The 14,273-nt window shown below is 40.6% G+C and overlaps 1 protein-coding gene across 8 annotated transcripts in view; it reads right to left on the bottom strand.

Annotated features, from left to right (window-relative positions):
* OTUD7A (OTU deubiquitinase 7A) overlaps window positions 1-14,273 on the bottom strand; it is a 374,155-nt gene that overhangs the window by 111,273 nt on the left and 248,609 nt on the right. For all 8 annotated transcript variants that reach the window (XM_037000632.2, XM_073227032.1, XM_073227030.1 and 5 more), the window contains one exon: window positions 4,371-4,553. In XM_037000632.2, coding sequence (XP_036856527.2) covers window positions 4,371-4,553 — 183 coding nt within the window. The remainder of the gene's footprint in view (window positions 1-4,370; window positions 4,554-14,273) is intronic.

Genomic DNA, 14,273 nt, shown 5'->3' with positions numbered 1-14,273 from the left:
ATAGGGTGGCAGCAGTGCTGGCCAGTGCCAGCTGGAGGAGTGTCAGGGTAATGCTGGAGCTGGGGCGGGGCACTGCCAGCAACCAACAGAACCACAACAGAACAGGGGTTCTCGCCATGCCATTGGCGGTCCCTCCTCTCTCGGACACACCCTGGGAGCCTGACAGGCATCACAGAGGGTGGCAGCCCCTGGAAAAGAGTAATTTCTACAACAGAGATGCTGAGAGGTTCCCAAAGGAGCAAAGCCAACTGTGGGGAAGGGCGTGAATGGGGAACGTTTTGAACCTAAATCAAGGCATTCAAAGCATTCAGCTTGAGTATATTTCCCCTGCGCTCTCATTCCAGGGAGCACGGACCAGGGCCCATGTCTCTGTGCCTTTCGCCTGACATACACTAGGAGCCTACATGGCCGACGGCTGCAAAGTGCTATGTGCTTACAAGGAAAATTCGTGTAACATCCGAGAAATGCAAAGCAATGTTACACAAGTCCACAGAGCACCTGTGCCAGAGGAACGCAAGAAGAAAAAATGGACCAGGAGGACAAGATTTCAAAATAAGCTGAGCAAATATGATCAGAGAGAGAAAGAGAATATCAGAACATGAAATAATAATAATGACAAAGAGCTAATTTGGAATGAAAAGTGTGAATGATGATCAACAGAGTGGATTCAAGTGAAGAGTGAATTAGGAAGTTAGGAGAGCAGATCAAGGAAATCTCTTAGAAGCTGTGAAAATGAGGTATAAGAAGACAATGAGGAATGGTTTTGAAGCACTCAAGGAAAATAATTTGGACCTTGAATTCTAATTCCACTAATCAAAAGTTTAAGTGTATCATGTAAACATCTTTAGGCACTGAAGGCTTTAGGAGATTAATTGTGCAAAAACTTCTTTTGAAAGTAGTCTTTGAGGAAATATTCTTCAGCAAAATGTAAATGGGAGTAAATCAAGAAGTTAAATGTTGTCTAAACAAGCAACAAAAAGAATCTAAATGTGACTGAAGGCAAGTGGAGGTAGGAAGGAAGAAGATGAAAACATACTAAGACACATGTAATTTCCAGGGTAAAATATAGTTGTTAATAAAATATTTTAATAATAGGAAGAAAACCTAAATATAGATTAGAGAAAATGGATTAGAGGTAACTATAACATGAGTAAAGGTAGAATGTAGGTATAACTTTCAAACCAATAGAAAATTTTAATTAGCCACAGAAGAAAGGAAATGAGAAAAACACACACAAATCATGGCAAAAAAATATATAAAACGTAAAGAAATACAGCTATGACAATAAAATAAAATAAGTGGATTAAATTCACTGCTCAAATGACAGAGATTCTTGGACTGGATAACAAAATAGTATCTGATGATAATTTAGTTATAAGAACCACATATAAAAAGATGAGGAAAGGTTGAAAATAACAATAGAGAAAATGATATTCCAGGCAATCGGAACCAATAGAAAGGCAGGGTAGAGGCATAAAGGTTTAATATAAACTAAAACAGATACAAAGGTAAAAATCCCTATATGGGACAAGGAGACACTCTATATATTGGTCCCAAAGCCACGAGAGCCAGGTGACCGAACAATCACAAATTAACATACACCTAACAACAGATACAGGGTGAAACTAAGAGAAGAAACAGATAATGCACATTGAAATTTCATACAATGCACATTAAAATTTCTAACTCAATTCTGGCTTTTCTAGACAATAGGTTAAGTATAAAATAATACTTCAAGATACGGATTCTAATATAGCTTGATTAACAAGGCTGAGCTAATAGAAACAAAGACAATGTTCATTCACAGCAGTTTGGGAGGGCTGACCTAATGCAACAGGATGAGAACCAAATTCACTGTGTAAATATTAAGAAGAATATTAAATTATTTCAGATACTGTGATTATATGTTTGAAATATGTAATATATTCTCTTAGAAAGAACAAGTATTAATAAGAGACTTGATGTGAATTACTGCATAGAATATAAATATATAAAACATTTCTCTATGCCTAAGTCTAAGCAGAATCTGCATAAATGGGGAGGCATATATAAAGTTCTTGGATGGGAAAACAATATCGCAATATGCCAATTATTCTTAAAATAAAATAAAAATCTAATCCAATTCCAACCAGAATCCCAATTTTAAGGCTTATTTGGCAGAATAAGTATCCAAAAACAGTGAAAAATGTTTGGAAAAGAATTGCAGTGAAGGGACTGACCTTTGCAGAGAATATAGTGCATGAAATGACTTGAGTCCAGTAGTAAACTATGGATGGACAGACACACTCTGGAAACAGATCCAAATACATTGGGAAATTTAATATATGGCAAAGTTGGTATGATAATTCAGTGGGAAAAGGATGCTTTATTCATTAAGAGTGCTAGAATAACTCACTCGATGCAGAAGAAAGCAAATCTAGATCCTTAGCTATTACTTACAAAAATTTCAAATTCACTAAAAGACCTCGGAACAAAATTTTAAAACAAATATAGGAAATTATTTCAGTAACTCTGTATTTCAGGAGACTTTCTAGAGCCAGAGAGGACACCTATCAGCCACGAATGCATAGTAATGTGAACATTTTGTATGGAAGACTATTCTGTAAATAAATTCATAAAGCAGGAAAGACACATACATATACATGTATAAAAATAATACATTTGAGTCTTAATTACAAAGAATGCTACAAATTGATAAGAAAGATCAAACGAATCAATAGAGAATCAGCAAGGTAAATGAACAGACATCATAGAAGGGGAAAATACACCTGGCTAATGAGCAAATGACAAGATCTAAGTTAAAATAAGGCCATTTTTCACCCTTCAGAGTAGAAAAGCAGTGTAAGAACATGACATGAACATCCAATGCCAGCAAGAATAAAGGAAAACACCCAGTTTAATATGTGGTACAAAGAAATGTGTTTGGGAAAAAAGTCCTGTAGTTATTAAATTAAAAATATACAAGTGTTGGTACAACAAATCCCCTTCGGGGATGCTGATTTACAGAAATAAAAGCACTAGTATGTAACTTTATAGGTATAAAGTTGTTTATTTCAGCATTGCTCATAGTGTCAAAAACAAAACAACCACAAAAAAACACAAGAAAAACCAGAATTACCATTAATATAGGAGTGATTTTAAAATCTTTGTAGGCTGTGATCTAAAAACAAAAAACAAAGTGAACAAACCATCAAGAGACTCATAGACACTGAGAAGTGACTGATGATTACCATGGAGGAGGGGTTGGGGTGGGTGGATGAAATAGGTGGAAGGGATAAAGAGGCACAAACCTCAGTCATAATATAAATTAGTCATGGGGATGAAAGTACAGCATAGAGAATAGAGTCAATATTCTGTAACGTCTTCCTATATTGACAGTAACTAGACTAGTTGGGGTTAGCATTTAATAACGCAGACAACTGTCAAATCACTATGTTGCATACCTGAAACCAACATAATATTGTATATTGACCATACTTCAATAAAAAAAGCATAGGAACAGGCAATAAACACAGGAAAATGTAAACAGTGTTCATCCATCCACTTTGCAGGGAAAAGTGTGTCTTACTAAGCACCAAAACTCAGATGCTAGTGCCCTCAGTGGGGACAGATACACTGAACGCTTGTAAACAGATGTTATTAAGTAAATCCTTTCACTAAAAAACCCAAAAATTATTGTATGCTGTGGAATAAAATATTGTGACTATATTTCTGATTTCTTCTTCAGTGAAGCAAGTGACCTGCAAAACATTGTGTGCCTTTGACACAGATGAGTTTGCATTTGGAACAAGCACAGCGAGAGGAGCAGCGGACAGGCTGGGACCTTATCCTTGGTCATTGCTTCAGTGAGATTTGAGACGTGGGGAAAAGAAAGTGCTCAAGTTTTCTTTCTATATCTTTGTATTGTTTCCTTTGTTACAATAAACATACCTGACTTCTTTAATTAAGAAAAAGAATAGAGAAAAAAACGGAACACATGGGACAATGAACACTGGTGCTGAGCAGATGTGGAGACTACGCTGTGTGGAAATGACTGAAGGCACTAGAGATGTTTGGGCTGGGAAACCAGGACTCCGGAAGGCAGGCTGGCTTCTAATCAATCACGCGGGGTCCTAAAGAACTGGACTCACTCTCCTGCTTTTGTGAGGCATGAAGAGAAGCTGCCAAGGGCATTTCAGCTCAGTGTAGGAAGGACAGCGATAGCCCGATTTGCCTGCAGTTGGGAGGTGATGGCCTCACCATTTTTTGCACCTGTGCTCCCCTCCCCCTTCTGCTCCCCCCTCCCCTTAACCCAACCCTGCAACCCCCCTGCAAGCCAGGGCATGGTGGCCCAAAGAAGCCATGCCTGGGCTCGGCCCCTCCGCTGGTACCTTGGGCAATGTCGTCTTGCCTCTGCAGGCAGGGCCGCTCCACCTTATGCCCCGGTTGGGACTGCTCTCGCTCTGGCTGCTTGGGGCACCTGCCCTCATTGAACACATGCGGCAGGTTCGCTGTGTGTACCTGTCGGAGTTGTTCATAGTCACTCAGAGCAGCTGTCAGGTCCCAGTTTTTGCCTGTGGACAAGAAATGACAGAGATTGAAATAGTAAGGGTATCATTGTGTCAAAAAACTATGCAAGAAGGGTTTCTCATTAGCATGTTAACTAATGAAATTTCCACCTGTAGTTGTCTTTCAAAGGGATAAAATGTCCTGATGCATAATCTCTAAAAGTAGAATTTTACACCCACGACTGATGGCCCTGCCATCCCATGGAAATAAGTGACTACTCTCCTAGCCTTTAGGTTCTCTCTTTCTCTCTCTCACACACACTTCAAAACATTACAGTCCTAATTACCATATCCCCCTTAGAAAATCAAGTCTATTACTCCCAAATTCTCTTCAGGCTTTTCTTCAGAGTTTTACCTTTTCTTCTAGATTTGCTATGAGAAAAATGGAAGCTGGGGGATTTCCTGTGTGAAGCTTTAGTGGGAGGCAGACCTCACAGCTCAGAGGCTGAACTGGGTGAGCTGCCTGGGAGGACTGGTGTGCCAGGCCTGGGGTGAGCTGTCAGCAGGAGCCCCCGCTCTGGGGTGGTTGCTCAGTGTCAGAGCAGATCTTCACAGCACTAAGGACAGCTATTTTGGTGGGGGGAGCTGGAACTCACTGTGGGGCTCTAATCCCTGCCTCTGAGAGTTGGCAGACTTCTAGTGGATGGAAGGAGGCACCACACACTGCATCCGATTCATTAGGCATCATGTGTTTTTTGAAGACAAAGAATTAAAAGCCTTACTTTAATTTTAAAGAGTGGATAAAATCTTATCCTCTCCTGGTTAACTTTGAGCTATTAATTAATTAATACCTATTAATTATATTGACTAATTATATGCTGAATTTCGTTGTATATACAATAGAAAGAGGCTTTAAAGGTATAAAAGAATCTGGACATCTTCCTTTTTTTTGTCTTTCTACTTCTTTCCAGTATATGCTTGATACAATCAGTCATTGTATGTGAGTTATATCACAGGGTCATTTACAATTTCGTCATGTTTTCTTCCACAGTCAACTAACAAAGACACAATAGAAGCATCTCTGCACCAGCTCAGGGGCCATGAAAAGCCCTCTGAACCATCCGGGCCACCAAACAAAATGCAGCAGGGGGGCCTGGTGGGGTTTCCTTAAGCGGCAAGAGGTGGGGGTGTTGATGTGATGTGGCCCCACTGGTGTTGGTAATGGTGTAGCAGCAGTGACCGTGGGGGGGCTTCCACGGGGCGGCAATGGCAGCATCGGTCTGGGGAGCTAAATGGAACACCTGTGAGATCACACTGTCCCTCTTCCATGTGACTCATGATCACAGTGCACACACACCACCTATGGGCTCAAAAGCTGGCATTTTCAAGGGACTATCAGCCAGGAGCTAATGTTTCAGGGCTCAGGTTCCAAGAAGAGAAAGACAAGACCTTGCCTCTAGGGAAATTATGCCTTAGCAGGACAATGACCTGAGTGGGCACCTTGCTCTAAGGTGGGGCTGAGGGAGGCAAATGATAAAGTGAAGGTCAAAACTGCTGAGGAGGGAGAGAAACAGAAGATGGTGGCGTGAGTAGAGCAGCAGAAATCTCCTCCCAAAACCACATTTATCTATGAAAATATAACAAAGACAACTCTTCCTAAAATAGAGAGCAGAGGACACAGGACAACATCCAGACCACATCCACACCTGCGAGAACCCAGCGCCTTGCGAAGGGGGTAAGATACAAGCCCCGGCCCAGTGGGACCCGAGCGCCCCTCCCCCCAGCTCCCTGCAGGAGGAGAGGAGTCAGCAGGGAGGGAGGAGACCAGGACTGCTGAACACCTAGCCCCAGCCATCCGGACCAGAGCGCAGACACAGTGCATGCGTGGGGTCCTGGATACTAGGGAAACAGGGCAGCAGGACCGGTGAGTGGGTGCCTGAGGCCGATGCCGGAGAACAAAGAAACGGGAGCGGCCATTTTTTTTCCTCTTTTTTTTCTTTTTTTTTTTTGGCGAGTGCTTTTTGGAAGTCTTAAAGGGATAGGGACCCTAATACTAGGGAAACAGGGAAGCAAGACCAGTGAGCGGGTGCCTGACACCGGTGCCTGAGGACAAAGAAAATCGTGCGTTCTTCTTTTTTTCTTAAAATTATTTATTTAATTTTTTTTCCTTTTGTTGTTGCTGTTGTTGTTTTGGTTTGGAAAGTGCTTTTTGGAAGTCATAAAGGGGCAGGGCGGGACACTTAGTCCAGAGGTAGGGAATCTGGGGATCTCTGGGCACTCTAAACCCCTGGGCAGCAGGGAGCACAGAGGCCCCTTACGGAGATAAATAGCCTCCCGGCTGCTCTCCCTCCAATGGGGCTCCACCATTTTGGAGCAGCAGCCCCAGCCAGGTCACACCCACAGCAACAGCGGAGATAAACTCCATAGCAGCCGGGCAGGAAGCAGAAGCCCTGTCTGTGCACAGCTGCCCAGCACAAGCCACTAGAGGTCGCTATTCTCCCAGAAGCGGAAGGCCACAAACCAACAAGAAGGAAAGCTCTTCCAGCCGTCACTCGTACCAGCTCTGCAAACTATCTCTATCACCATGAAAAGGCAAAACTACAGGCAGACAAAGATCACAGAGACAACACCTGAGAAGGAGACAGACCTAACCAGTCTTCCTGAAAAAGAATTCAAAATAAAAATCATGAACATGCTGACGGAGATTCAGAGAAAAATGCAAGAGCAATGGGATGAGATGCAGAGAAAAATGCAAGAGCAATGGGATGAAGTCTGGAGGGAGATCACAGATGTCAGGAAGGAGATCACAGAAGTAAAACAAACCCTGGAAGGATTTATAAGCAGAATGGATATGATGCAAGAGCCCATTGAAGGAATAGAAACCAGAGAACAGGAACGTATAGAAGCTGACATAGAGAGAGATAAAAGGATCTCCAGGAATGAAGCAATACTAAGAAAACTATGTGACCAATCCAAAAGGAACAATATCCGTATTATAGGGCTACCAGAAGAAGAAGAGAGAGGAAAAGGGATAGAAAGTCTCTTTGAAAAAATAATTGCTGAAAACTTCCCCAAACTGGGGGAGGAAATAATTGAACAGACCATGGAAATACACAGAACCCCCAACAGAAAGGATCCAAGGAGGACAACACCAAGACACATAATAATTAAAATGGCAAGGATCAAGGACAAGGAAAGAGTTTTAAAGGCAGCTAGAGAGAAAAAGGTCACCTATAAAGGAAAACCCATCAGGCTAACATCAGACTTCTCGACAGAAACCCTACAGGCCAGAAGAGAATGGCATGATATATTTAATGCAATGAAACAGAAGGGCCTTGAACCAAGGATACTGTATCCAGCACAACTATCATTTAAATATGATGGCGGGATTAAACAATTCCCAGACAAGCAAAAGCTGAGGGAATTTGCTTCCCACAAACCACCTCTACAGGGCATCTTACAGGGACTGCTCTAGATGGGAGCACTCCTAAAAAGAGCACAGAACAAAACACACAACATATGAAGAATGGAGGAGGAGGAATAAGAAGGGAGAGAAGAAAAACATCTCCAGACAGTGTATATAACAGCTCAATAAGTGAGCTAAGTTAGGCAGTAAGATACTAAAGAGGCTAACCTTGAACCTTTGGTAACCATGAATCTAAAGCCTGCAATGGCAATAAGTACATATCTCTCAATAGTCACCCTAAATGTAAATGGACTTAATGCACCAATCAAAAGACACAGAGTAATAGAATGGATAAAAAAGCAAGACCCATCTATATGCTGCTTACAAGAAACTCACCTCAAACCCAAAGACACGCACAGACTAAAAGTCAAGGGATGGAAAAACATATTTCAGGCAAACAACAGTGAGAAGAAAGCAGGGGTTGCAGTACTAATATCAGACAAAATAAATTTCAAAACAAAGAAAGTAACAAGAGATAAAGAAGGACACTACATAATGATAAAGGGCTCAGTCCAACAAGAGGATATAACCATTCTAAATATATATGCACCCAACACAGGAGCACCAGCATATGTGAAACAAATACTAACAGAACTAAAGGGGGAAATAGACTGCAATGCATTCATTTTCGGACACTTCAACACACCACTCACCCCAAAGGATAGATCCACCGGGCAGAAAATAAATAAGGACACACAGGCACTGAACAATACACTAGAACAGATGGACCTAATAGACATCTATAGAACTCTACATCCAAAAGCAACAGGATATACATTCTTCTCAAGTGCACATGGAACATTCTCCAGAATAGAGCACATACTAGTTCACAAAAAGAGCCTCAGTAAATTCCAAAATATTGAAATTCTACCAACCAATTTTTCAGACCACAAAGGTATAAAACTAGAAATAAATTATACAAAGAAAACAAAAAGGCTCACAAATACATGGAGGCTTAACAACATGCTTCTAAATAATCAATGGATCAATGAACAAATCAAAAATAGAGATCAAGGAATATATAGAAAAAAATGACAACAACAACACAAAGCCCCAACTTCTGTGGGACGCAGCCAAAGCAGTCTTAAGAGGAAAGTATATAGTGATCCAGGCACACTTGAAGAAGGAAGAACAATCCCAAATGAATAGTCTAACATCACAATTATCAAAACTGGAAAAAGAACAAATGAGGCCTGAAGTCAGCAGAAGGAGGGACATAATAAAGATCAGAGAAGAAATAAACAAAATTGAGAAGAATAAAACAATAGCAAAAATCAACGAAACCAAGAGCTAGTTCTTTGATAAAATAAAGAAAATAGATAAGCCTCTAGCCAAACTTATTAAGAGAAAAAGAGAATCAACACAAATGAACAGAATCAGAAATGAGAATGGAAAAATCACGACAGACTCCACAGAAATACAAAGAATTATTAAAGACTACTATGAAAACCTATATGCCAACAAGCTGGAAAACCTAGAAGAAATGGACAACTTCCTAGAAAAATACAACCTCCCAAGACTGACCAAGGAAGAAACACAAAAGTCAAACAAACCAATTATGAGCAAAAAAATTGAAACGGTAATCAAAAAACTACCCAAGAACAAAACCCCGGGGCTGGATGGATTTACCTCGGAATTTTATCAGACACACAGAGAAGACATAATACCCATTCTCCTTAAAGTGTTCCAAAAAATAGAAGAGGAGGGAATACTCCCAAACTCATTCTATGAAGCCAACATCACCCTAATACCAAAACCAGGCAAAGACCCCACCAAAAAAGAAAATTACAGACCAATATCCCTGATGAATGTAGATGCAAAAATACTCAATAAAATATTAGCAAACAGAATTCAACAGCATATCAAAAGGATCATACACCATGACCAAGTGGGATTCATCCCAGGAATGCAAGGATGGTACAACATTCGAAAATCCATCAACATCATCCACCACATCAACAAAAAGAAAGACAAAAACCACATGATCATCTCCATAGATGCTGAAAAAGCATTTGACAAAATTCAACATCCATTCATGATAAAAACTCTCAGCAAAATGGGAATAGGGGGCAAGTACCTCAACATAATAAAGGCCATATATGATAAACCCACAGCCAACATTATACTGAACAGTGAGAAGCTGAAAGCTTTTCCTCTGAGATCGGAAACTAGACAGGGATGCCCACTCTCCCCACTGTTATTTAACATAGTACTAGAGGTCCTAGCCACGGCAATCAGACAAAACAAAAAAATACAGGGAATCCAGATTGGTAAAGAAGAAGTTAAACTGTCACTATTTGCAGATGATATGATATTGTACATAAAATACCCTAAAGACTCCACTCCAAAACTACTAGAACTGATATCGGAATACAGCAAAGTTGCAGGATACAAAATTAACACACAGAAATCTGTAGCTTTCCTATACACTAACAATGAACCAATAGAAAGAGAAATCAGGAAAACAATTCCATTCACAATTGCATCAAAAAGAATAAAATACCTAGGAATAAACCTAACCAAAGAAGGGAAAGACCTATACCCTGAAAACTACAAGTCACTCTTGAGAGAAATTAAAGGGGACACTAATAAATGGAAACTCATCCCATGCTCATGGCTAGGAAGAATTAATATCGTCAAAATGGTCATCCTGCCCAAAGCAATATACAGATTTGATGCAATCCCTCTCAAATTACCAGCAACATTCTTCAATGAACTGGAACAAATAATTCAAAAATTCATATGGAAACACCAAAGACCCCGAATAGCCAAAGCAATCCTGAGAAAGAAGAATAAAGTAGGGGGGTCTCACTCCCCAACTTCAAGCTCTACTACAAAGCCATAGTAATCAAGACAATTTGGTACCAGCGTAAGAACAGAGCCACAGACCAGTGGAACAGATTAGAGACTCCAGACATTAACCCAAACATATATGGTCAATTAATATTTGATAAAGGAGCCATGGACATAAAATGGCAAAATGACAGTCTCTTCAACAGATGGTGCTGGCAAAACTGGACAGCTACATGTAGGAGAATGAAACTGGACCATTGTCTAACCCCATACACAAAAGTAAATTCAAAATGGATCAAAGACCTCAATGTAAGTCATGAAACCATAAAACTCTTAGAAAAAAACATAGGCTAAAAGCTTTTAGACATAAACATGAGTGGCTCTTCTTGAACATATCTCCCCAGGCAAGGAAAACAACAGCAAAAATGAACAAGTGGGACTATATTAAGCTGAAAAGCTTCTGTACAGCAAAAGACACCATCAATAGAACAAAAAGGAACCCTACAGTATGGGAGAATATATTTGTAAATGACAGATCTGATAAAAGCTTGACATCCAAAATATATAAAGAGCTCACACGCCTCAACAAACAAAAAACAAATAATCCAATTAAAAAATGGGCAGAGGAACTGAACAGACAGTTCTCCAAAAAAGAAATACAGATGGCCAAGAGACACATGAAAAGATGCTCCACATCGCTAATTATCAGAGAAATGCAAATTAAAACTACAATGAGATATCACCTCACACCAGTAAGGATGGCTGCCATCCAAAAGACAAACAACAACAAATGTTGGCGAGGCTGTGGAGAAAGGGGAACCCTCCTATACTGCTGGTGGGAATGTAAATTAGTTCAACCATTGTGGAAAGCAGTATGGAGGTTCATCAAAATGCTCAAAACAGACCTACCATTTGACCCAGGAATTCCACTTCTAGGAATTTACCCTAAGAATGCAGCAATCAAGTTTGAGAAAGACAGATGCACCCCTATGTTTATTGCAGCACTATTTACAATAGCCAAGAATTGGAAGCAACCTAAATGTCCATCGGTAGATGAATGGATAAAGAAGATGTGGTACATATACACAATGGAATACTACTCAGCCATAAGAAGAGGGAAAATCCTACCATTTGCAGCAACATGGATGGAGCTGGAGGGTATTATGCTCAGTGAAATAAGCCAAGCGGAAAAAGAGAAATACCAAATGATTTCACTCATCTGTGGAGTATAAGGACAAAGGAAAAAACTGAAGGAACAAAACACCAGCAGAATTACAGAACCCAAAAATGGACTAACAGCAGTTCCTGTGTGGTGACCTCCAGTGAGTTCTAAACAATGGTATAAAGGGCATATCCAAGTGTGGGCAAAGGGTCTGTTTGTGTTTATACAGAAGATCAAAGCCTAATTTGGCTACCCAGAAAATGAACTAAGATACGATATGAAGAAGAACTTCCAACATCAGCACTCTCTGGAAGACTCATACCAGAAGATGATCATCAAAAAACCTCCACAAAGACCCAGGCAATGCTGCAGTTGTAGCTGCATCCATCCCACCGTTTCCTGGACTTGCCATTGGAATGAAGAATGAGATATCTAAGCTGGCCTGTGCATACAGTAAAACAACAAATTTGACTGGATCTATACTGTTGGACTTCAACCAAGAATTAGGAGAAGTGCAAGTTGTAGCGCTCCAAAATCTTACAACTACAGACTATCTACGGTTAAAAGAACATATGGGATGTGAACAGTTCCCAGGAATGGGTTGTTTTAATTTGTCTGATTTCTCTCAGACTGTTCAAGTACAGTTGGACAATATCCATCATATCATAGACAAATTTTCACAAATGCCTAGGGTGCCTAACTGGTTTTCTTGGCTTCACTGGAGATGGCTGGTAATTATAGATCTGCTTTGGTTATGTAACTGTATTCCTATTATGTTAATGTGTGTGTGCAATTTAATTAGTAGTTTAAAACCTATACATGCTTAAGTTACTCTACAAGAAGATATGTCAAAGAAATAATCAATCTTCCCATGTTTTCTTCCATCTGCTACCTCTATAGCTTTTCTTCTTCCTTCCTAATTACAACCCTTAAATAGAATTCATGCCTCATATCGAATTTACCAAGTATCATAATTCCTCCAAGTGGTAAAGATACCTCAAGACAAATGCTGGGCATAGAAGTCACAGCGCATAAATCTGCAAAGAAGTAAAAAGCTAACCTTTTTAAACAATATGGCTTCTCTCTCACTTACCAACTTTACATCTCCCTGTATGGCCCCAGAAGATGACTGGTTAGCCAGAGACGGGTAAGATTCCTCAAGGGAGGAACAACCTAAGACAGGCACAGTTGCAGGGGGGCCATCAGGTGAGAAATTGGGGATCAACAGCAGTGAGGCTTAGAACCTCACCCCACCTGTTTTGAGAGAAGTCTTCTGCACCCATGGATGTTTTAATGCCCTTGTCTAGCCTGGATTAACGCATAGTCTACAGACACACACCTGATCATCTACATTTGCTCTCTTACAACACTAAACTATGTTTTCTACCTTTATCTTGCATCTACCTACCACTTCAGCATTTTATTAAAAATAATAATAATAATAAAGGGAGAAATGTGGGATCCACATATAAATCAAGTATAAAAATCAAATATTCATATTTGACCTGATTGTTTATAGTTCATAATGCATGATCAAAACCGAAAGTTTCTGTGATGACTGCCCTTGTACTGTTCACCATGTAAGAACTTATTCACTATGTAAGAATTTGTTCACCATGTAAGAACTTGTTCGTTATGCTTCAGAAGATTGGAGGCTGACGAGAATTAGGCTTGAGATGGATTAATGATTGTGCATTGAGCACTGACTCCCCTATACAGAATTTTATTGTTGTTAACAACCATTTGATCAATAAATATAAAAAAAAGAGAAACAGATGTCAATATGAGTTACCGTAACCTCTCTCCAACCAAGTTCCCTTTAAATAAAATCCTGGTTTGCAAAAAAAAAAAAAAAACTGCTGAGGAGGAAGGTCAAGGGGACGGGAAGTAGAAGAGGAAACTGCAGACCCTCGTTTCTATCATAAAATGCAGATGTATCACTGTGGCGTGCATGTGAGGTGAGAAATCACATCAGCATGATGAATCCTGGCTGTAAACAGGGGTGGGAGAGCAGAGACACAGTCCTGAGGAGCTTGGGGTGTAGCCAGTGGTATCAGCAACCCCAAGCCACAATGAGGAACAGACACTAATCTGGCTTGTCACAAAGAGGAAATGAGGCTGAGAACGGTTACAGCATGTACCCATAGTCCTCACGGTGCCTGCATGTGAACCCTGCAGTCTGGTTCTTCCCACTGAGCTGCATCTCCCCTGCAGGGCTGCCCTGGCACAAGACCTGATTGTGGCTGAGCTGTGGACCCCAGCCCTGCTGGCCAGGCACTGCTATGGGGAGCCAGCCCACTCTCACCCCACCAAGCTTCTCCCATCCAGGGGGCGGAGCCTGCTGCTCCTGCCTGTCCCCTCCCAG

The sequence above is a fragment of the Manis javanica genome, chromosome 18 (assembly GCF_040802235.1).
Source record: "Manis javanica isolate MJ-LG chromosome 18, MJ_LKY, whole genome shotgun sequence".
Lineage (NCBI taxonomy): Eukaryota > Metazoa > Chordata > Mammalia > Pholidota > Manidae > Manis > Manis javanica.
This window is presented reverse-complemented; position numbering and strand designations above follow the sequence as displayed.